The sequence below is a fragment of the Poecilia mexicana genome, unplaced genomic scaffold (genome assembly GCF_051168715.1).
Source record: "Poecilia mexicana isolate PSO_F unplaced genomic scaffold, ASM5116871v1 scaffold_12, whole genome shotgun sequence".
NCBI classification, from domain to species: Eukaryota; Metazoa; Chordata; class Actinopteri; order Cyprinodontiformes; family Poeciliidae; genus Poecilia; species Poecilia mexicana.
Genome location: NW_028263381.1, coordinates 2830739 through 2854374, shown reverse-complemented (window position 1 = coordinate 2854374; position 23636 = coordinate 2830739). Strand labels below are relative to the sequence as shown.

Sequence of the window (23636 nt, the reverse complement as noted above, 5' to 3'; positions counted from 1 at the left end):
ACTGCATAACTGTCATAATATTTTAATAAAGCACTTGAAAAACTTATGGTGAATCTTTAGTATGGTATTAAATATAAGTATACAGTATATACAAAAAAATGCACAAAAACAGAACAAATCTGCATGCTGTGAAAACAGGCAGTGTGTTTGCTCCATTTTGGAAAAGTCTCATGGGGAAAATACATGAAAGTCTATCTGAGTTCTCCTTCACTCGCTGATGCTCTTTGATAAAGTGCAGCGTCATTGAGCTGACAGTAAAGCCATCTGTTTGTACAGAGTGGAAGGAAAGCCAATAGGCTTAGTCCTAATAGGGAAGCACTTAGTTTGTGTCCTTGTTCAAGTCGACAGGCGACCCAAACAAAACTGACCTCAGACTCAACAGATATTGACTGGTTTGTTTTCCTCTCAGACATCAAAAAGGAGCTTTTAATGGACCGGGGCCGGTTGTTGACGGGACGAAGAGGAGGCAAACAGAGCATTGATCTCTCAGCATGAAGATCTATTTAGGCGTTTACCAGTAAAATCATTCAAAGTGACCAAGCTGGACAGAGACACTTTTATTGTGTTTGTTACTGAGTGGTTTGGTTTTGGTTAGCTGAGAGAATTCTGCGTCAGAGTTCAGATAGTTTCCAGTGGGGGCGGCGGGGCTACAGATTAGCTGACTGTTTCCCCTGAGATGGCCTGCCAGGCTCTTGAGAGGATTTGTCTTATTGGTGGTTAAGGGTCATCCAGCAATGCCGCACTGCACCCAAATGAAAGGTGATGGGCAAAAAGAAACCGGGATGTCTGAGCTCACTTATGGTTTCTAGATTTATTTATTTTTTCATATGTAAAATTGGTATTGTCGTTAAGTCTCTGGCTGAACAGTGGGATAATTTTTTAGACCATGTTAGGGATGCACCAGTAAATCAATCCAGATTTCCTTAATTTTAGGTGATCAGCCGATAATTAGATGAGAAACCGATCTTATCAGCCTCCGCACAGTTCTGAAAATCAGCCACTGTCTTCTTTTGCTCTGCCATGACAGGTCTGACTGACACGCCCCGCCCCGCCCACAAGGTCACATAATAACATGTATGGTTAACAATAGTCACCTCACTGTTGCCAACTTAGCAACTTTCTTGTTGTATTTAGCGACTTTTCAGACAAAATTATTGTAATCGGCCAAAATCAGAATCGGCAGATGGGACTTTCTAAAGACCGGCCAGAAAACGGTCATTGGTGCACCTCTAGGACGTGTCTTTGTCTCACTGGATTGCTTCAAATGATCAAACTAATTTAAAAGTTGAGGAAATACAAAATAGCTATTTTTTAAGCATTATTTCATCTATTAACTAAAAAAAATATTCACGCCAAACTAGCCTTGTGTGAAAAACTACTCATGCCCTAAGCCTAACAACGGTCATTATGCATTTACAATAACTGGTGGACAAATTTGGGCCCACTCTTCCTTGCAGAATTGTTTTAATCCAACCAAAATGAAAATTAAATTGTTTTTTGTTTGTTTGTTTGTTTTTTTAGCATGAAGACCAAAGGACATCTAATCTACATCTGGACTTTGACTAACAAAAACGTATTTAGAACTGGACTCTCTCTCTCTCTCTCTCTCTCTGCGGAGTAGTAACTACACCTGGACACACAATCTGTTCACATACTCAGACTGACTAAACACACACACACGGTAGAGGTCAGTGGATGTCACAGCTGGTTTTAAGCTGAAGTTCAGGCATCATATTGCGGCATAAGTCTGCCCCCTTCTGGTTCACCGTTGCGTCTTTCTCTCTCTGTTTTGAGAGCGATCTTTACTTTTGCCAAATGTCTGGAGATGCCATGACATGAAAAGTCATTGCCATTTTCTCCCGGTTCAACGTGAATAAAAACACAGACCAGATGGGAAACTGACAGACTGAAACTGTGATGTGCTGAGTGTCCTTCTCTTCTTCCTGTCGCTCTCTTTTCTCTCTGCTGTTTGCTCTTCTCATGAACATTATGCAGCTCTATCAGTTGTTGTCTTAAAACGCATTTAGATATACATCTGATTTTTATAAACAGGTTGGATCAGCTCCTGTCTTTTCCAATAAAAAGAAAACAAACAAATCAACCATATCAATTCTCTTTCTGTGCCTCTTTCCTCCCTTCCTCCCTCTCTTTCTGCCTCTCTCTCTCTCCCCCTCTGTCTCTCTCAGCTGTCACCCCTCCTCTCTCCCCATCAGTGGCGTCCCCCCCTCCACGACGCCTCTCTCTTAAGAGGTTTTCTGTGTTCTCTCGTTTCCCAGGTAAACATTTGCATGGGACGGAGGGTGAGGGGAGGAGGGGTCTGTGTTTATGAACACAATTTTTCTTCACGAGTCTCATTGATTGTTTTTAAGTCATCTTTAGAGTCCACATCCAGCCGGTTTCATGTCAACGCATAATATAAGTACTTTTAACAAAGAATACTTTTTAATGTTTTTCTTTCTGAATGGCTGAAAAGAAAAAATGTTTCTTGAAGAGCTGTGGTTGTAAAGATGATGGTTTAAAACTGTTTAAGAACTCCAAATTCATAAATCCCATCAAAGACAGCTGACAGCCAACCAACATTGTTGATATTTAACAAAGAAAAACTTAAATTTTGCTTTCAGTCTTTTCCTGGGAATTTCAAATTCTTTTTCAAATATATTTAGAAAAAAATAAGGATTTAATTCAACTTCAGTAAGATAAATTCAGAGTCCGTGTCATTTTAAGAGACCAGAGCAAAATCCTACTAAAGCTAGAAAGCATTTTAAGTAAGTGTGTTTATTTTTTAGAATATTATCACTTATTTTCAGTTTTCCCTTTGTGAAGTAAAATTGTCAACTCCAGTCGTGTATCTATCAGCATTTTTTTGACGCATTGCATTAGAAAAGCTTGACAGGAATGGCAAAAGTTGTAAAAACTCCCTTAATTTTGCAAAAAAGTTTTCACATTCACTAGAAGTGTTTCTTGTTGTTGTTGTTGTTGTTGTTGTTTTTCCAACAAAAAACAGAGTTAATTTGCAAAAAGGGGAGAGGGAAACTCATTTTCTGGCTACGTTTTGGCTTAGCAACCGCTCCCACCCACTAGTGGGTCTGTGCCTTTCGAGAGGCACAAAACTCTGAGCAATTTCTAAATCCAAGTCCTTGGAGATGAGGAACTCTCTCCATCTGGCGTGTGTGCTCCGTGCTAGCTTGCAGCCTCTACTTCCTGTTTGTTACAGCATTTCTTTTCGCCAACATGTGACAAAACCTGGTTGATTTGCTGGGCTGTGCCTATTTGTCCAGTTTTTAGTTGGACATGCATTGGTTATTATCTAAATTAAAACACAAAAATGATTTTTTGAAACAACAAAATGCTTGCAGATTTCCACAGAACAAAGGTCCCTGTGTGATTGGCAGCTGTCAGTGATCTATGATAATATTCAAATAATCATAGATCTGATCAGCAATGAAGACACGTAAACGTGTTCTGAATTGTCGCTAAAGTGCAGTTCAGTTGTAATGAACGACTTGCTGGATGGGACTCTAGATGATGTGCCCTCTAACTTCCTACCCTAACAAAACCAACACCTTGTTTAACCACTGGGTCCCAGTCAGATGTTCTCCATCACTCCTTCTGCACAGAAGGGTGTGGTGAATCTGACTACACAGCTCTGGTTAACTCAGTAGTTTAACACTTTAACAGATGTGTTTATTTGCTCTCTGTGCCTGAGAATTTATTGACAAGATATTCTTTTGAGAAACGCCATACCTCAATAAGGATATATATAAGTAAATAGTAATATTTATGATACCAAAATGTTTGCTATTTTAAGATAAAGTGTGAAGTAACCAAAGTTGCTGTGTTGTTTGTTCTGATTGGCCTGTTGGTCTACACACGTAGTGCTTGTAATCTTTGCCATCTGGTCTAGACCAATCAAAGCTAACCACTGAATAATAACACTCTAACCATAAAACCCCTAAACCAGGTCCAGAAGCAGAGTTCTGGTTGTGTTTTTCCCCAGAAAACCATCAGCTGAAGGGCTTAAAGTGAGGTTTGATCTTTGGCGTCTCACTTTGTATGCAGCACATTTTCAACTTTATCAAGACCTCAGGAGTGAACATTGCATACTACAACCATATTTCATAAATTTGATTGCTTTTGCTGGAAGAGTTCCATTTTGACCTTCTGTTCAGTAACACGATTCAAAACTGTCTCTGTCTGGTGCTTAGTCAGATTTTTTTTTTTTAACATTTGGCCAATTATTTGACAGTTTGGCTCATTCACAGACACCGTTCCTTACAAAAAGTACTCATGTCCCATGGACCTTTTTTATATTTTCTCATATTACAACCACAAGCTTCAATGTATTTATTGGGACTTATGCAAAGTAGTGAATAATCTGGAAGTAGAAAGAAAAGGATGGAAGGTTTTTATCAACTTTTACAAATAAAACTCTTGAAGATTGCATGGCTGCATGTTTGTTACAGAGCAGTAAAAAAGGTTTGCATGTAGCCCAAAATATTTCATTTGGGTCTCGCCTTCTTCCACATTTGCAGTGGTCCCTAAGTGGATTGTTGCTAACTTTAAATAGGACTTAGGACCCCTAGACTGCTTGTTTTATTAATATTCTTCCTGTCTGGTGTGTCAGATCGTCTTTACAAATAAATAAGGAAAGTGTTTTATGTATTTGCAACTCCTTTATGCACTGCTTTGTATCCAATAAAACTCCTATAAAATACATTGAGATTTTTTGGTTGTGAAAAGGTTCAAGGTGTGAATACTTTTGCTCTCCACTTATGTCGTAAAGTCAGAGTAGCTGTTTCCCACCGCTTCCCATCTGTTCATTACGGGCTAAGCTAAGGTTATCGTCAGAATACAGCAGCATATGATTTTATTAAGGTGAACTATTCCTTTAAGCCCAGACGTTTTCCTGAACCTCCCCGCATAATCTCCACACTCTCAAACTCTTATCATTACATTTGCTGTTTGGCCACTGACCCCAGAACAGCCCCTCCATCACTTGGACCATGAACCAGCCAATGAGAGAGGTCCGTCCATGCAGACAGATCGTCCTGTTGCGGCCATGCAAACTTCAATCTGGGCACTTTCTCTCATCGCATGGCTTGTTTGTTGCATTCTCTGCAAAACAAACAGTCTCATTTCTGCATCAGTTGCTCATCGACAATGCTTTGGATGTTTTTTTTTTGTGATGTGTTACTTTGTGTTCATCACTTCTCTCTGCATTCAGTATGCTACACTTTTCCCTGTTTCTTTTGATTCATCCGTTCACGTTGTGTTTTTTCACCATGCAGTCTCCCGTCTTTGCTCCTTTCTGTTTGTTTTCTTGCGATGCCACCACTGACCTCTCCTTTCTGTTCGTCCCCAGAGTTTCGTTCTCCGTCGCACGCGGGCCACCTGAACCGCTCGGCCTCTCTGAGCTGCACTGAGCGCGCTCATGAAGGCAGCTCCATCGGCGGAAGCAACACTCAGATCCCAGGAACCCCTTTCCAGTACATCCCAGACTTCAGCGTTCGAGCTCTGGCTGATCTTCAGTATGTCAAGGTAACGCAGAATCACTACTGCACAATGCTGCCACATAAACAGAAAACAAAGAGTCTTCAGACGGATACGGGCATCTTTTGAAGGTGTTTGCACACCTGATTGTCCGGTAGACTCATTTGTTACATTTTCAGTTGGTGTGGTTCACTTTCATGTCGTGCTGTATCAAACAGAACTCTTTGAAAAACCTGTTCTGTCCTCTCGCTTGTGGTGGCGTTGTACCAAGAACCACTGAAGGAAACAAGAGGAAAACCTCTGAAGAAGACATGAGTGCAACTTCCTTCAAAAAAAACAAATGGAGTGGCATCAAATTTTAGAGTTTTTGGCAAAACCTGCTAGCGCTAGACTTACACATATGTTTTGATTGTATTTACCCAGAATACCCTGCATTATAGTTCTTGTTTTTTGTGCGGTCTCTGGTCCGAACTGAGACCTAGGTTTGTAGGTAAATCAGATTTCACTTTTTTTTTTTAGTTGATTGCTTCATTCACACCTCCCCAAACTTTCTAGGCAAACGTACCAGAATTGCATTAAAGAAGACTAAACAGGGCTGGTGTGAATGAATCCTAAGTCTCTATCCAGTCAATTCAAATATGAGACAAAGGTGAATCAGTATTATTTTTCCACTCTTGTAAAAGAGAAGGGCCAAGCGGAGGCCTCACCAACATGTACAAATCAAATGTGCAGCTTAATATGATGCTACTTCTGCATCAGCTGAGACTTCAGCTTTAATTCAAGATTATTACATGATTTAGTGATTATATGTCAGTGATGCAAGTAGGGATGCACTGATTGCAATTTTTTTGGCCAATCTTCAATCTTGTCTGAAAATTTGCTATATGTTGTGAAAAAGTTGTTAAGGTGGCAGCAGTGGATTGACTATTTGTTAACATGCAGATGTGAATTAGTGGGCGGGTCTGTCAGTCAAGGTAACATCGGCTGATTTTCAGACCTTTGCAGAGGTAGATAAGATCAGCCAATCACAGACCTCACAATATTATGGAATTAGGGGCTGATTTATCGGTGCACGTCTTTATTCAAGTAGCAACACTAATTAATACTTCATCTTGTTAAACTGTGACATTTATTAGCACCTCAAATTATTACTTAAGTCACTGTATCGCCCTGTATTAAACCTGTAAGACATATATTCTCATATATATGGTTAAATGTACAGATGAACTGGTAGTAAAGATGAACTAAAAATTGTTTAGCGTTCCGTTATCCTCCTCAGGTCACCCGCGCTCACTACCAGAACGCTCTGCTGGCGTCCCGCTTGGACAGCACGCCTCAGTCTCCGGAGGGCAGCCACGTCCGCCTGGACATCTCCATCTCTCTGCCGCCCCTGACGCCCCCGGAAACCAAAACGCCGCTGGCGCTGGCCACGCCTCCTGTGAAACACCCATCATCCAACACCCAGCCCGCCTCCCAGAGTGCTCGCGCCACCTTCACCATAGGCTCCGCCGGCCGCCGGCCCAGCCAGGTGTTACCCCAGGCCACGCCCCCTCCCAGTAACCACATCCCCCTCTCACAAACCCCTCCCTCTTGTGTGAGCACTGTGCAATGTGCTCTGAATCCTGCAGTGAGCTCGTCACTTTCCTCCAAACCGCAGCACCCGCCGCCCTCCGACAGCCCGGACAACGGGCCCGGAGAGACCACCACTCTGCTCAGTGAGCAGCCTAACTGCGTGGGCCCCCGCCGGCCCAGTTACACCCAGCCCTCCCAGCATATTCACACCATCAGTCACGCACACACTGAAAGCACCATTTAACTCCGGTCCTCTTAGAGAGCCGTCGGTTCAACCTCCTTGCACTACTTCCTTCTCCTGTTGGCCGTTTCGGTCCTAAGCAACATTGTTTCTGTGGAAACCAACAAAGGATCAGCACATCTCTACTCTCTGCCATCTCCTCCTGCATGTTCCCATCCCAACACTGAACCCATTACAGAGTGGGAACCAGAGGATGGACCAGTCCAACCAAAAAGAATAATCTACCTTTGCATTTCGTTTTATCTGCACAGGTGACGGTATGTCTGCCTCTGCCTGAGTACAATGAAGGTAACTGGAAGAGAGAGTTTACACTGCCCCCCTGTGGTGGCATGTTAGATTGCATTTCTTACATACAGTCATAAATCATGCATCCAGTTGTTTAATTTGAGCCCCGTAGCTTTCTACAAGTAAACACAAAAACCCAGCACCATCCACTAGAGTTTTAAGGTGATAGAGAAGCTTTTAACAAACAGCTTATGAATCAAAAACTGCAGGACTGCCTCCTGTGTGGGTGATCCAAAATGCCACAACTGTTGTAAAGTAGTTATTTGTATATAATTTAAATTATTTCAATAATGTTTTAATAATTTATTAAATAAATCATTAAATGTGAAATAACTGATTAAAATGTATTTAAAGGAACAGTATTATAATTTTACAGGATAATCAGGTAACTATAATGTAACTACCTTCAGTTTTAAAAATGCTCTAAATATCAAATATGATTTAAAAGAAATTTGACTTTGTTTCTTTAAAAACTCCTGCTTTTTCTGAAACTGCCTTCAGGAAGTCATCACAACATGGCTCCTCTATTAACCCTTTAACTGGAAGAAGTGTAGTTAATTGTTTCCTCGTCCCTGATGTTGCAGCACATAATTAATTTATCATTATTTATTATATCAGGAGGCGGAGCTAACCTTGCTATAAATGAGCTTATTGTTGTGTGGCTGACCTGGTGTAAAGGTTAGCCAATCAGATGTTAGGACCTATTTAAAGAGCCACAGTGGTGTTAAAGAAGTAAACACTAAATATTTATGTTACTTTAACACTTAATAAATGAAAGTTTTATTTAATTATTTCCACATGATTGCAGTTTCCTGGCCAACTTTAATCTTTGAAAAACCAGACCTGCCAATTCCGATTTTGGGCGATATTGTTTTTTTTTTTTTGTTTGTTTGTTTTTTGTTTTGGCCTGAAAAGTTGTTAAGTGTATTTAAATATTGGCCGATCATCGATCTCCCAAAATTAAGGGAATCGGTGCATTTCTAATTTCAACATATAATTCCATTTTTAGATAAATTATTCACACATTCATGTAGCTATAGATTACTGTTTACGTTAAATGGTCACATATGGAGATGTTTTACAACAAATAAACTATTTGATTTAAAATATTTAGATTTTTGCCTAATGAGATTCAACAGGGTTTAAAATAATCCCAGTTACCTCCACTGTACTTTGGTCGCACACATATATATCTATATTTAATACCCATTGCAGATAAAACTTTTGTTCTTTTTTTTTTTTTTGTAATCATTGCAGACTGACCTTTAACCTATCCACTGGGAGAATACATGACTGCCGTGTCCCTGCCGGAGACGTTTCCAGTTAGTTGCATCTATTTATTTCATTGAATTTTTTTTTTCCTCTTTGGTCCAAAGATTGAAGCTGCCAAAGTTAAAGGTGTTAACGATGGCGGTTTCATTTACAATATGCATGATTCCAGGTTGGTCTCTTGTCGCAACTCTGTTCATCTCAATTTTCTGGTTTGAATCTGGTCTTAAGTCGTGAAGGAGTTACAAAAACCAATGCCTGTGTCAATTCAGCTACCAGCAAAGTGACCAGATTCACTGTAGCTGACAGCTCCTGCAGCAGGAAGTGAGATCTGAAGCAGCACACCACCCAGGCTGCATGTTTTAACCCAGAGAAAGTCAAACAGACGCCTGATGAGCATGCACACTGTTGATTTTATTACTCCTGTTTAAGTATTCAGAAATAATAAGACATTCAGTTTGAAGCTTTTAGTTTGAAAATCACTATTCAAAATGGGGTTAGAGTACACGTATTCTAACATATTTAAAAACAATTATAATTTTACATACAATAATGCAACTTTGAAATCTATATTCAACTGTCAAGATTATTATTAAATTCAATCTTAGTAGAAGTATATGTACAATGCCGGCCACATTCATTTGCTACCGCTGGTAAAAATGTGGTAAAAAAGAAACATTTTTCTCTGAAACAAATGTCAAAAAATAAACAGCCTTTCATTTGGAAAAATGACTTATTTTCCAGCAAAGTTCCAGGTGGGGCCTTTCTGGGAACTCCAACTTCTTCAAAGATACAAAAAAAAGACAAAAAACCCCCAGCAAGTCAGTCTAAAATGTCCTTTAGGTTTATGATTCTTTCCCCTTCCAATATCCTGGTAGCCAGTAGAGGGCGTACCTAGCATGTTTACTTCTGGAGCTACATCCTGCGTGGATTATGCTGCAACAGAATATGGAATATGGTAAGCTAACTGCTAGCTTAATATGTTGTTAGGAGCTAAATATTTAGTTTGTAAAATGCTTGCTAATTAAATATTTAGTTTAGTGTGAAACTGTCACATTCTTAAATAAATGAATAACATTATGAAAATATGGCTTGAAAAATTAACACTCTTTTTTTTATTTATTTAACAGACTCCTTACTTTATTTACTGTTAATTTTTGACTGTGTAACTTTCCAAATGGCACCCCATTATACACTGCTGCCATAAATAATCATGTTATTTGAAGGATTTTTATTGATCTTCAACCTGCTGTAAATGTGGCCGGTACTGTACCTACCTGGAAATGTGAAAAATCTTTAAAAGTCTGCCCAGTACTTTTAGACTTCTTTATTCAAACAGGAAGTCATAACAACCAGTGCCTGCCTGGAATCTGCAGTGTGCAATAAAAAGTAAAAGCAGATTATGTTGAAGGGGTTGAAACCTGTAGGAACGGTGGTGTGGTGCCGCATCAACAGAAATGATGTTCTCAATGATTTCCTTTCAGAGAGTTGTATGCAAGTATTTATTTGTGTGATGTTATGTTTCTTCATGAATTTAATTTTTTTTTACATATATTTGAAAGTGGGTTTATTGTTTGCTTTCTAACTGAGGGACAGCTTATTTTACGTCTTCCACTGGAAATCCCTCACTGTGAATGGTTTGGTGGAGCTTTGGTTCCCTCTCAGAGAGGTGGCCAAACCTGAACCAGCCTGTTGCATCTCGTCGTGTTTTAAATGATTTACTGGAACAGTCGCGGTTACAAATTACACTCAGCTTCTGTTTTTATTTATTTCCACTGGGTTAGCTTAGGTTGCAGCTGTTTAATGATCAATAGCTCACCTGAAGACCAAATAAGGGAGGAACTGGCCGTGCTCCCAGTTTTCTGTACGTTCATAGCACAGCTGGCTGCTCTGCAGAAACTAAGTGATTCAAACCTGACCAAACTTTTGCCAGAATAAGCTAAACTTGTTTGGTGTCCAACAGAAAAGCTCCTTACCAAATAAACAGGTTTTTATTTGTAACAGCGTGGCATTTTGGGACGTCTCCCCTTCCTTAGTGAGAGTTAATGTGAAGGGTTTTACTGTCATAAAGCTGTTGCAGTAGTTTGTCTAAAAAGATGGGAGTCTTTTCTGTTGCAGCTTATAGTTATTTCTTAGAATAACTGATTTTTTGTCATTCATTTTTATGCATTTGTGAAATCAAATAATTTATTCCCTGGTTGTTTGTGGGGATTTTTTTTGTGTGGTTCACATTGTGAAATATCTTTAATTTTATCTTCTGGTGTGTTCCCCTTCTACTCAGTGGTTGTCATTTCTGAGTTTTAAGCAGTAAAAACAAAATAACTGGAGCACCTGAAATCAGAACTTTGTCTTAAATCAACGTAAAAATTCAGCATGGCTGCCATGCTTAGAAAACAATTTTTAAAAAGTGTAATTAAGTTGTTTATTTGCACATCTCAGGGTCTGCGCAATCCTTAACGCTGTAACATGTAGCGCCAACAGGTGGCAATAACCTTAACAACTTAAAAATACAAAAGATCATTGACGTCCACAGTCCGGTTTGTCAGGTGGCAGTAAACGTACCTTAAATTTCCAACTGCCAATAAAAAAACTAAATAATAGGAAGAAGAAGAAGCGCCCTCGCTCTCACAACGTAACTAAACAAGATAAAAACAGATGAGCTAAAAACAATGCCTCGGTGCTTTTTGACGGGTCAAACATTTCTTATTGGAGCCACAAGCTAGTGGTGCGTTGCACTGAAAGTAGGATTTTTGCCTCACACTTAACAGTTTTCCAGTTGCAGGTTGGAAAATTAGGGAGATTTGCTAACTGTTGGTTTGCTAAGCGATCTACGGTCAGCAATACAGCCAGAAAAATGTTTCCAACACCTTCACTGGCATACATTAAACTGTACCATTTGTGTAACTGACTAAAAGAGATTTAAACTGACCTAAGTGCTAATAAACAGGTTTTAGTGACTGCTGTCATTATGTTTTATATGATTGGCAGCCATATTGGATTCTAAGACTGAGTTTGATTTTCCGAATCAGAATTCTGCTACAGTGTATTTTTCTGGCTTGCAACTCAGAAACTCTGACTTCCGAGTACAAATTGAATGCACCACAAATCTCCTAAACTTCAACTTAAGTCCAGCACGTTTTGACTCCATCCAGGACCTTATCAAACGACAATCTGTGCTCGCTTCTTGGCAGAACGAGGTCCAGATCAGGAATTTTGAAATAGTTTGAATAAATGTGAACAGTCAAATGAAACCCAGCAAATAACTGGCACCAGGTAAAATCAGTACTTGAAAAGGCATTAACAGAACAGATAGAGCTGGAGCTTTACAGAAAATGTATTGTTTAATGCTTGAAAGAGGTGTGATATGTGAACATATGTGTTTTAAAAGAATCTAAAGGTACAGAGGTCAGTGGGGGAGTTGGGATGGAAACACTAGTAAACCAGTTGTAATGTCAACGCACTGTTAAAACCTTGTTTCCACATAACTTTTAGGATTCTGATTGATCTCATATGTTGTTAAAATGGCCACCTTCTGTTGGCCTTGGTCTCCAAATCACTTTGACTAAACTATATGTTTATGAAGCAAGTTTTTCATTTTCCTTTTTTTAACCACAAGATTGGCTTTCATGTGCCTAACTACTAAGTTCCCAAATTTAATAAATTGGCTTTTATAATAATTCTTCACAAACTGCAACAAGTGGGTAAGAATTTCTGTCTCGCACATTTGGGTCAGTTCTGGAAAAATGGAACATCTGTGTGGAAACAAGCTGGTCATGCTAAGCTAGCATAGTGGCTAACTGGAGTTCAAAAGACAACCCATTCTCACTTTTATCCAACGCAGTAGCAACCATCCCGTTAGAAGCTCCGCCCCTGGCCTCAGAGAACCTTCCAGAACAGGGTTTTACCTCATGCTCCTCACACAGTGGGAAGTACATTTTAACATGTCTGTAAATGATGCTGACTGCTTGTTTTGGAGAATTTAGCTGTGTTCAGATGGACTGAAACAAATGAGGCCACTCAGTCCTCACTGCGTGCGGTCTGAGTGTGTTTCTGAAGCTGCTGGTGTGTATTCAATAGGCTCGGGTCATTTTACCAGTTTGTACTTTAGGAGTTTGGTTGTTTTGTACACTACCTGTTTAGCTAAGAAAAGGAGCCGTTAGCCACGGGTTGCATGGTACCAAACACAAATAGTCGATACCTGCCTCGGGGACTCGCTATGACAGCTGATCATGTAAAGATCTTGTCTTTGATCTATTTTTGTTGTACTTGAAGAAAATTGAGTTTTGAGACTTCAATGCCCCCAGACAGGAGCTAACTTAGAGCTACTTTAGCTTGAAAAAGGGTCAAAATTGATAATACTTCATAGAAATTAAATGGTCCAAGAAGAGATTAGATTCATAACCAATGGTAATAAGATGGAGTGTAAAGCCTTAAGGGAAAAAATACAATTAAATAAAAGTCTACAAGAAATGTAAGCATTTTTGATGATTTATCTCCAGGATTCATCAAAAGTTCTAAACTAACAAAATTAAACAAGTTTGATATGCAATGATTAAATGGGTACAAAGTGGTTAGTTTATGGCAGGGGTGTCCAAAGTGTGGCCCAGGGGCCAGTTGTCATCTACTTACTTTGGTTTCACATGTGTAAAGCTGTTAATTGACTGCAAAGGTAAACTATTTTGTCGATGACAGATTTATTTGAAGAGTTTTTTAAAAATTATTTGATAAAATACAGTTTTATAAGCTAGCACTGATGTAGAAACTGTACAGTTTAGAGTTTTGTTGCATACATTTAAAAATGGTAACTATTTCAAAGCATTGTTATGTGAAATAGATTCCAGATGCTGGGTTAGCAGCTAGGCAAACTGGTATCCTGCTCCAGGACCTAATAGGCTCTAGGTTTACTGTGGCTGTTGTCATAAAGCAAAAAGCTGTTTATTTTCTTTATACAAGGCTCTGGCTTCTTAAAGGAAAAGTTCCCCAAAGACCCTGCTGAGGTTGGCAGGTTTTACTGGTCGGATCAGGAAGTGCTTCCTCGTCCAACACAGATTCACACGCAGATTAGAAAAAATCCCATCAGAATTTTTTTTTTTTTTTTTTTGACATTTTGAATACTGTTTAGGTAATGCAGAATAGTTTTACCTGCAGACAACAGCCTTCAAGATGGAAGAAGTTGCTTCCACAGAATCTTCTTCATTATAACAAGTAGTCTGTCTAGTCCGTTTAACCTTTAAAAACGTTATGTGCTCCAGTTGAAACACAGACCAAGATTGTCTAATTAGTGTAAAGAAATTCAGTCAACATTAAGCAGTATTTAAAGATGGCGCCAGAGGACGCTTCCCAGCACTAAAGCATCATGAAGCTAGCCAGCTCTGATACCTGTCCTTTGACTGGCACACATCACAACTAATACAGAACTAATATCCCATCATACCATGGTGTATACACCACACACCTAGCATGTAAGGAAACACTAGCTGCGTTTCCATTAACTGTATAATTTACCAATTTCGGGGGAAAATAAATCACACTTTTCAATAAATAGTTTTGGTGCAAGGATGAGCTGGGTTATGGCCACATCAAAATCAGTTTATCTCACAAAACTGCAATGGAAACACTTTTTTCACGTTACACGAGTCACATGATCAACAACCAGATGTTTCCACTGGCATAAACCACAAAGAAAACGACAGGAAGAAGGTGGAGGATGATTGCATAGCATGTTTCTTAATGACTTATTTCATGAACAAACTTGTCCATGTGTTATTTGAATTATGTTTCTTACTTAAATGAATCACTGCATTTGCAAAAGTTTCAACGTTTGCAGAATATTGACAAAGTTTTTAATAGAAACACAGTTACTAAGACCGTATATTAAATAGGTCTAATCCTCAACTGAACAGTATGTACCATTACATCCCTTCCTACACTAATTTAACCTTTAGCCACCCAGTAAACCCATAGCCAGGCATAATAGGGGCTCATTTTAGCCTAGCTGTCTCCTAAATTATGAATCCAGCTCTGGGAAAGCTCTCGTAAAAACCGCATGCTCGTTCGATGTCGTGCTAAAATCACAGTGCCATCTAGTGGCCTGTCATGACAGCTACAGCTGACTCGATGTGTCTTGGAGGTGCTGTCTAAACATGGGATTTTTTCCCAATCAGCATCCGAAAATACTGACAATTTCCAGGCAACGGTGTCATGTAAACGGAGCCTGAATTAAAAAAAACCAAAACAAAACAAAACAAAAACACTTGCCATCATTATTCTCCAGCATCCTCCAGACCAGAAGTGTGAAACCTGCACAATAAATGCAACATAATTAGCCTTACTTTGTGTTTTAGGTAGGCCTCCCTGTTGGTTGGTAGCTCTCATGTAGCTGTAGATAGAACTGATTTCTGGTGAAAGTCACTGGTTGGCTGCAGGAGAACCAGTTTGTGTGCTGGGAAATGTGAAGACCTCCTTAGTAAAGATGTATTTATTATAAACATGATATTTATTTATTTTATTTTTTTTGTGTGTGATTATGGATCTGTGAAACGGGCTTCCAGCTGTAACCACAGCTTTTATTGGGTTACTTTGCCCAGAAACACTGTGTTCAGTTCCCTCAGTTATGTTTGGGTTATATTAATGTAAATACTATGTATATGAAAAGATGCTGAGAAACATGTAGAAAAAAAAATAGATCTATTTATTCTGAAATGAAGTTTTATTTCCAATGTTGGAAGACATTACATAGCAATAAACATTGCACAGAGTTGACCTCAACTAATGAGTTGCGCCGATCGTCTTTTTTTTTTTCTTTACAGTCGTACAAAAACTTTCTTCCTCTCCCTATAATCCTTCCTTTTGGTTGCTTTTTTCTTCCCACGCTTCTTCATCAGCCCGTCACCTTGTCCTGACTTTGACCCTTCTCCTGCCGTGCAGAAGGATTGAAATTCTTCCCTCCCTCGCTCCCGCTCTAATCTGAGCCGTTTTCAGAGCCGAGTTTATCAGCAACCCCCTGTTGTGTTTTTTTTACCTTTTTTTTGTGGTCTTGCAGCGGTGTGGTGATTAGACTTCTTGTGAAGGTTAAATATTTTACAGCACAGAGGAATTTTTTCCACATCACAGATGGAACCATTTGAACTTTCAAAAAATGGATGCAATCCATACAAAGAGCAAAAGAGTTGTAGATGAAATGAAATATGAAGTGTTTGTCTCACCCAGCTCTGTTAAAATGTCAAGTTTTTGTGGTGTAAAAAAATGAATTATGAATAATCTATTTTGTGTGATATTTGTCCTCCTTCATGCAATTGAAAAAACTAATCTAAAAATGGACATATTCTTGTTGTGGACCATTTTAGTAGCTTTGAACTTACTGATACCTTTATATAATGAGATCCTTTTTTTACCCTTTATGACGTCTCTAAAAAAATATGGCATCTGGCAAAAGTCATAACGGTCCTACTTTATGGACAGTAATACAGATTATCAGCTATTGAATTGACGTGTGAATTAAAAAAAAACACTAAAACTGGATTAAAGGATTCTTCTAAGTGTTTGAGTGTGCATACACTTTTGCAACCTGGTTGTTGCAACTTTTTCCAATTTGGGTTTTTCCTGTTATTAACTTTCCATTGAGCTGTTCAGAATAAATGTCACATTATAGATGGAAAATGTACATTTTTAGTTATTTAACGTGCCATTTTTTTACATCACAAAACCTTGATGTTATACCAGGGATAGGATACATTGAGCTACTGAGGTGTAGTCTTTTATAGTTTGTATGGGTGCAATTCAAATATGAAATAAATTGTGGACAGAGGACTCATAAAAATAAAACCTTATATTCCAGCCTATAATTACTTTTTTATTTTTTTATTTTCAAGGTGTAGAAATATTTCATAAACTGAGATTAGGAGGAGGTTCATGTGGATAGCTTTACTGAAAGTCTATCTAAATGCTTTTTAAAGATTTGTAGCCACTAGTGGCCTTTATTCAAATTGACTAGACAGAAAATGGGGGAAAACATGCAGCAAAGTTCCCGAGGTTGGTTCTGGAACCTCAGACCAAACACCACAAGCTGCCCTGAATTAAAGAACGATGAAAAAACTGGTTGACGGAAAAATAACACTTTATTCATTAGTTAAATCTCAATTAAATGCTTGAATACATCATATTTAGATATTTATTTTCACATCAAAGTTTGATCAAAAGCAAAAAGTTCAATAGATGACCAAAAATATACCGTAAAAACCCCAGGAAACCCGACTTCTTTAGAACATAATCAAAGGATTCAGTCCAGCCATTTTTTTTTCTTTTTTTGTTTTAGTTTGTTAGGATTATAGCGTGTTAATCTGTCTGCACCAGCATCTAGTCAGAAATGATTCATTTTTGACTTTAGAATTTGCGTGTTAAACATGGACCCAAAGTGAAATGGGATTATTCCTGGGTTCATTGGGTTCTTTCCAATAGACAAAGAATCAAGACAAATAGCTTCTCAGTTTTAAGAGATCACTACAATCCCGGTGTTTGTTTCTGTCACTTCGTCAACAAAACACCGATAGAGGAAACTCCTTATGCTGAGCGTCTACCAAAGATCAGGTATGATATCAGGGTTAAAACATCATGAGTAAAACACTTGTGTTGTTTTATAATAAGTTATTTCACTAGTAATTGACACATTGATTTATCTGTCTTTGCCTATAGTTGACAAGCAGTTGGAAGTATAGAAAATGTCAGATGAATATCAAACAAAAAAAGATTTTCACCTCCATCAATTAATTGGCAAAGTGTCTAAAAATGCTAGTATGTGTAATCAGAAAGTATTTCTTCATGTCATCAGCAAATGATTTAATGATGGTGCAACTATGCTTATGTTAATCCTATTAAGGAGTAAAAATTGATATTTGCAAACTGTGTTTGCAAGGATCAGTGTTTTAGTTTTCAATACCTTTTTTTACTTGAATGTAGCTGAAGACATTGCATGCTATCTGTTCAATTTCAGATGCTTCTCCACACTCCATCAGACATGCAAACCAGCCATCTTCAAGGTATGCCAGGTCAGAGTAACCACTGGGGCCCTCGTTGAGGATCCAAGGGTTGCTCCATGCACTTGGATCCTGTGGAGATTTGTTCAGATACACCCCTAGGTCCACTCTTTTGGACTGACTGGTCGGATGGGAGTAAAGCAGCCACCGCGGCTCCAGATTTGCACCAGCCACTCCAGGTTGAGCTGGAAAGGAGACCACACTCCCCTGACATCCCCCGCCTGTTTCCACGAGCTTCTCGGCAAAAGGGAGGGTGAGGAAATCCTCTCCCCCGTTGTCACTGACTGCCTCCACACGGTAGCCTCCCTCATTGCGGGCATTGCAGTAAACGTACCTGCTGCCTTCGCCATCCGAAACCTCGGCCATTTCGCATTCAACCGATTTGTCGTCGAGCGTGTTGCCCAGCTGCCACATGGCGCCGTTGTCGTCACTGTAAAAGCAGAACGCGCGCGAGACGGCAAAAAAACAGGACACGCAGAAGCACGAGGGGAAGTGAGAGACGTAAGCGTAGGCTGGAACGATCAGTCTACCGCTTTCTGTTTGGAAGCCGTGACCCGGACCAACGGCAAACGTTGCCCACTGTTTGGTCTGAGGAAAATTTACTGTCAAATCAGTGACCGAGCTCCAGGTCTCACCGGCGTCTCTGGTCGTCATGTAGCAGAGACGGGCCTTGTTGACGCCCCAGAACCTCTGCCATGGTTCTGAAACGTTTCCTTCGACACAGATGAAAAACAGAAAGAGTGTCTTGGTTGTCTTTTCGTAGACTGGGCATGGATTCATGGGACGATATCCACCAAGATGGACCTTCTCCACCACGTTTCTGGACACTGACCACTGCAAAAGCATACAACTCTGAGTTAGAGCCATGCTGAAATGAATGACACAGCAAGAAAACAGTTGGTTTAGACCAGTGTTTCTCAAACATTTTCAGATGGAGGACCACTAAACCCATTTAACAAACACTCACGGACCACCTAACTTGAAATTGCCCCCGAGATAACCCCAACATCTTACTATATGCAACCTGAAATGAAAATATTAATGTTAGTCTTAACTGACTGTTCATCTTAAAGAGAAGGATGATGATGACAAAATTATGAACAAGTCTACTCGAGACATTTTGAGTAAGAGATTCTAAACTGCGTATTCTAAGCCCAACATAAATAATAATTTTATTTTAGGTGCTACAGATGCAGTTAGTCAGCGTGGGGCACAGCACTGCTCAAAAACAAAAGTTCTGCAACTCACCCCAAAAAACTGAAAAATATTCCTGCAGACTGAATGACTCTGGTATCTTCAGCTTTTCCAAAGCTTCTCATCCATTATTAGTTTAAACACAATCCTTTGGTAAGCTAACTGTAGCGTCAGACTTTAAGCTCACATCATGGCAAATAAATGCTCTTTTACCTGCAGCACCTTGCAGACCACAGGCTGAGAGAGACTGGTTTAGAAGATTTACCTTAACACTTATTTCAAGAGTGGCTTCGTCTTTGACCAGCTCTCCTGTTTTCATGACCAGCACCTCCGCACTGGCATCATTTGAGGTTCGCCGCTTCTCTGCAAAGGCCAGCAGAATCTTTTGGTCTTGGTCATAGTGCAGAGCAGGAATCCTGTACACCTCCTCCTTGTTGGAAAGGAAGACGGTACTCTGCTGTCCGGAGGTAAGCAAGGCTTTCTTTTCCATAGTTTCTCATCTGTGGGCAAAACAATCAATCAGTGTTTTATCAGGGGCAGAGCTTTGAGGGAGGAGACTTTATTGCAATGAAGTGGGGGCCATGTCAGTGTGATAATAAGCGTCTTGATTAAAGGTAAACAAGGGTGAAGTACCGTACAGTTAGTTTTATCTGAGGTCTTTTGGAATAAAGGTTCCTGAGAAGGGGTCACATGTAGATAAGGAAGATAAGAGAACAGTTTATTATGTCATTAACAGATAAAGCATACCAACCCAAATAATAAAATGCTAAAAGAGACCAAACAAATCAATACAGTTTATGAATGTCAGCTGTGCATTTTGTTTTCACAGTTCCTGCAACAACTTAAAGTTCCTGTTGGTGGATCGTTGTCAGCATTGCACATCAGACAAAACTTTTTGCTCATTCTGTCTTGCTAAATAGTTCAAGTTCATTCACACTGGACAGAGAGTGTGACTATCATTTTTTTCCCCCACCAAATCTTGCCATAGATCTTCAATCGGATTCAGGTCTGATCTTTGACTGGACCGTTCTAGCGCCTGAATATATTTTGATCTGAACCATCCCGGTATATCTCTGGTTGTGTGTTTGATGTCATTGTCCTTCAGCTTCCTGGTCCTTGTTGAAGAAAAGCATCCCCACTGCATGATGCAGCCACCACCATGCTTTCCTGTGGGAATGTTCAGGTTTTGTCTTCATGGACAGAAAGTTCATCAGACTGGCAGCTGGGTTATAAAAAATGTCAAAAATAAAGCATAATGTTCCTCCCACTTCAGCATTAAACCTTACTTTGTAAAAGTTCACCACAGAAAGTCCCAATAAATACATCAAAGTTTGCAGCTGTTAGAGTCAAGGGGTTTGAGTATTTTTAAGAGGCATTGCAGAAAAGTAGATAGATATTGTGGAAAGGGTCAGTATGTTTTCCTGACACTAACGATTTATGATCCAAAATGTCAATAGTGGATTTTTAAAGAGATTTTGAGAGTTTAGAGCACAGCTTCTGTGTGTGTGTGTTTTTTTTTTCTTTTGTTTTTTCCCCGAAACTAATATCTGCACTGCTCCTATTAGGGAAGGATGATACATCATAACATGTGACATCATTGGTCCCACTACAAATATACCAATCCTCCTCAAATCAGCTAAACAACACGAGGCTGCAAAATATCAGATGTTCAGAACTAAAAGTTCACCAGCCTGAACAAAGACACTGGAAAATCTTCATTGTTACATGTGATGTGACATGTAAATATTATTTATTTATACTGTCATTTCTTTATTTGTCGAGGTATACATCTGACACTCGAACAATTATTGCAAAATGAATTGTAAAAATAGTAAAAAAAAAAGAAAAAAAGAACTCACCAACTGCAGTGAATCACTGCCCAGAGGAATCCTGAAGGATATGATGAATGTAGAAGGGTGGCCCCTTATTATAGTCTGCTGTTTTATTGCTCCATGTTTGTGTTATCATATTTTTCTCTGGTCCATTTGTAATTATGATAAAAAAGCAGAGTTAATGATTGTCATTTGAACCCAAACCAATCAGTTAGGCGGTGTCTTCATCAAGCAGCCACGGTCATGTTTGTTCAGTGTGAAACGCAAACCGTCCACTGGGTTTATCTCCAGGCTCCTGTGGAAATATTTGTTTGTACCCCACATCCAGGTGGGCTCTGCTCCCTCGTTGGGTAACCTCTACAGACTCACCTCCTCCCTACTGCTCTCTGCTACACTACGGCTCGCAATCTTAGGATAAACTAGTTTGTCTTTATTAACTTATTTTTAGTCTTCCATCATATACAGTGGATCCCTGGTCCTCAGGGGTTATAGACTCCAGCATTTATCTAAAATGTATAAACACTTCTGTCTATTTTAATTATTTTAATAGTTCCAACACCAAATTTATCTCAGTACGTGGAAAAAGACACAATGGCAAATATCTTAGCAGTATCACAGAAAGTTCCAAGGGAAACAAAATGACATCCCTGGATTGGCTACATCAATAGCATGTCAAGTGTTTGCGCTTCCCCAGTTGCATTTTCCTTTGAATATTTTAGATTTGATCTATGAAAAGAATTACTCGATTCTACCAGCCATAACCAGACATGATATGTAGAATTGGTTATGTGTCTTGACAAGATGGTTAAATAAATCTCAAAAAGTAACACTTCCAATTCTGATCTATAGAAAATTGAAGAGTTAAGAAATTCATTGAAATCTGTTGGTCTGAAATGGGTTTCAAAGGAATTTCTTCGGTTTTGGAACTTCAGTGAATCAGAGTGAAAACTATTATCCGCAAAAGGAGAAAACATGGAACAGTGGTGAGTCTTCCAAGAGTTGACCAGCCAACTAATATTACTAAAAAGCACATCAACAATTCATCCAGGAGGTCATGAAAGAACAAAGAACATCTGAAGCACTGCAGGGCTTGGATAAGGTAGCCATGTTTGATTCAACAAGAATCTGGACAAAAATGGCCTCAATAGGAGAGTTTAAGGCACAAAGTCACTACACAGCAAAACAAACTGGTTGTTAACCAGAACATCATACCTACAGTCAAACATGGTAGTGGTAGCATAATGCACTGGGACTGCTTTGCTGCTTCCGTACCCGAACTATGTGCTGTAAATTGATGTAACCATGAATTCTGCTCTCTGTTGGACCAGTGGACTTGAGCTCAAGGTAGCAGAGCCAACATGAAGGTTTTCAAATGGAAACAATATTGAAAACTGTTAAATCTAAATCTGAATCTGATCGTTCATGGAACTTCTTTAGAAATGTAAACTGTGACGCTGACATTGGAGTTGGGGAGTATGTGCTTCTGCTACATGATTAGCATTGACATGCTACTTTAGGCCTGAATAGCTTCGCTGATAGGCTAAGTACTATTAGCACAACTTGAACACAACAGTCTTTTCCAGTGTCACATCAGATTATGTTTTGAAGTAAAATTCATCACCGTTGTTAGTGAACGTCACATGTGCGTCAAATTTACGGATGCACCAGAAACACTTGAACATAAAGATTCTGGTTGAAAAAAAGTGTTTCATTTTAACGTGTTAAATGTATGTATTAGCTGACTCACATATAGTTAACTAATATGAAAGAAAGAGGACTTTAAATAAAGTGGACATTTTCCAAATTTCCATAGTATCATCCAAAGTAACAAACAACAACATCAGTCTTCTTAGACTTAGAGACAGACTCTTGTTCTCAGCTGAGATCCTGGAGATGCTCCATTTCTGGACCAGGCAGGATGCAGAACCTGTCCTAGTTAGGCAAAGCAAGAAGTGAAGCTTTTTGTTTTCATGGTTAGGTTCAAAGCGACAGGGAAAAGGTTTACATTTTATCAATAATGACCTGGTTCTCCATCAAGATTTCAGACCATTTTAACTGCCACCAGTCTGACACCTGGTCAGTTTGGGTTTGAGGTAAAAAAAAAACAAACAAAAAAAAACGAAACCTGCTCTTTTAAAAAGTTAATAGAAACTATGAATGTTGCTAATAGAAAAGCCTAACCTTGTTCTGAGCACCGGTCAAAAATGATTAGAACACTAATAATTTTTAAACATTGCTTAAAACACTTTTCTTCTCGATGTGTCGTGTCCTATTTCAGTAAAATATAAGGAAAGGTTGTTAGCTTTTATTATTTTTATTTGCTGCTATATTTGATTCTGCGATATTGTTTAATTGTAGTTTGTATTTATTGCTGATGAGCTGATTATTGACTTCATACTCAGTGATTATGCCAGTTGTTTTACCAAGGGTCTATTTATTCACCTGATATAAACGCTCATATCAGGATCAGATGATTTCAGAGTGAACTATACAGTTAGGAGGAATTTCCAATAATGGAAAAATATCGGATCTCAACGTTGGCCTAAATTTTTAAATCTGTGCGTTCATTTTTTTTCAAAACATTTCTGTAACATTTGTCGCTCTGAATAGATTTTATTTAGCTTGAGTGAATGGGGTAATAAAAGGTCAAAATTTTGTTACTGCAAAAACTTTTAGCCAGAAAAAATAAGATTAGGACATTTATCTATAAAATATTAACCC

At 39.0% G+C, this 23636-nt stretch overlaps 2 protein-coding genes across 3 annotated transcripts in view; one reads left to right on the top strand and one right to left on the bottom strand.

The window, feature by feature from the left end:
- cnnm4a (cyclin and CBS domain divalent metal cation transport mediator 4a) overlaps positions 1-15629 on the top strand; it is a 29394-nt gene extending 13765 nt beyond the window's left edge. Inside the window, exons 6-8 of one of the 2 annotated variants that reach the window (XM_088010737.1) lie at positions 2214-2281; positions 5308-5538; positions 6770-15629. In XM_088010737.1, the coding sequence (XP_087866863.1) occupies positions 2214-2281; positions 5308-5538; positions 6770-7306 (836 nt within the window). In that variant the 3' untranslated portion in view covers positions 7307-15629. Of the gene's footprint in view, positions 1-2186; positions 2282-5307; positions 5539-6769 lie in introns of both variants that reach the window. The other variant, XM_014968532.2, reaches the window with a different exon arrangement.
- A 2149-nt stretch (positions 15630-17778) lies between these two features.
- Positions 17779-19625, bottom strand: LOC106915126 (sialidase-3-like). The gene is made up of 2 exons (XM_014968527.2): positions 19349-19625; positions 17779-18723 (listed from the first exon to the last, which is right to left on the bottom strand). Exons 1-2 carry the CDS (start codon positions 19571-19573, stop codon positions 17779-17781), a joined length of 1170 nt encoding a protein of 389 aa, XP_014824013.2. The 5' UTR covers positions 19574-19625.
- Between the last annotated feature and the right edge of the window lie 4011 nt (positions 19626-23636).

Bases quoted from the DNA above. Each gene is read 5' to 3' on its own strand.
- LOC106915126 (XM_014968527.2), bottom strand. From the start codon at position 19,573: ATGGAAAAGAAAGCCTTGCTTACCTCCGGACAGCAGAGTACCGTCTTC. The intron at 18,724-19,348 runs GTAAATCTTCTA...ATGCTTTTGCAG, and splicing joins CTCTTGAAATAAGTGTTAAG to TGGTCAGTGTCCAGAAACGT.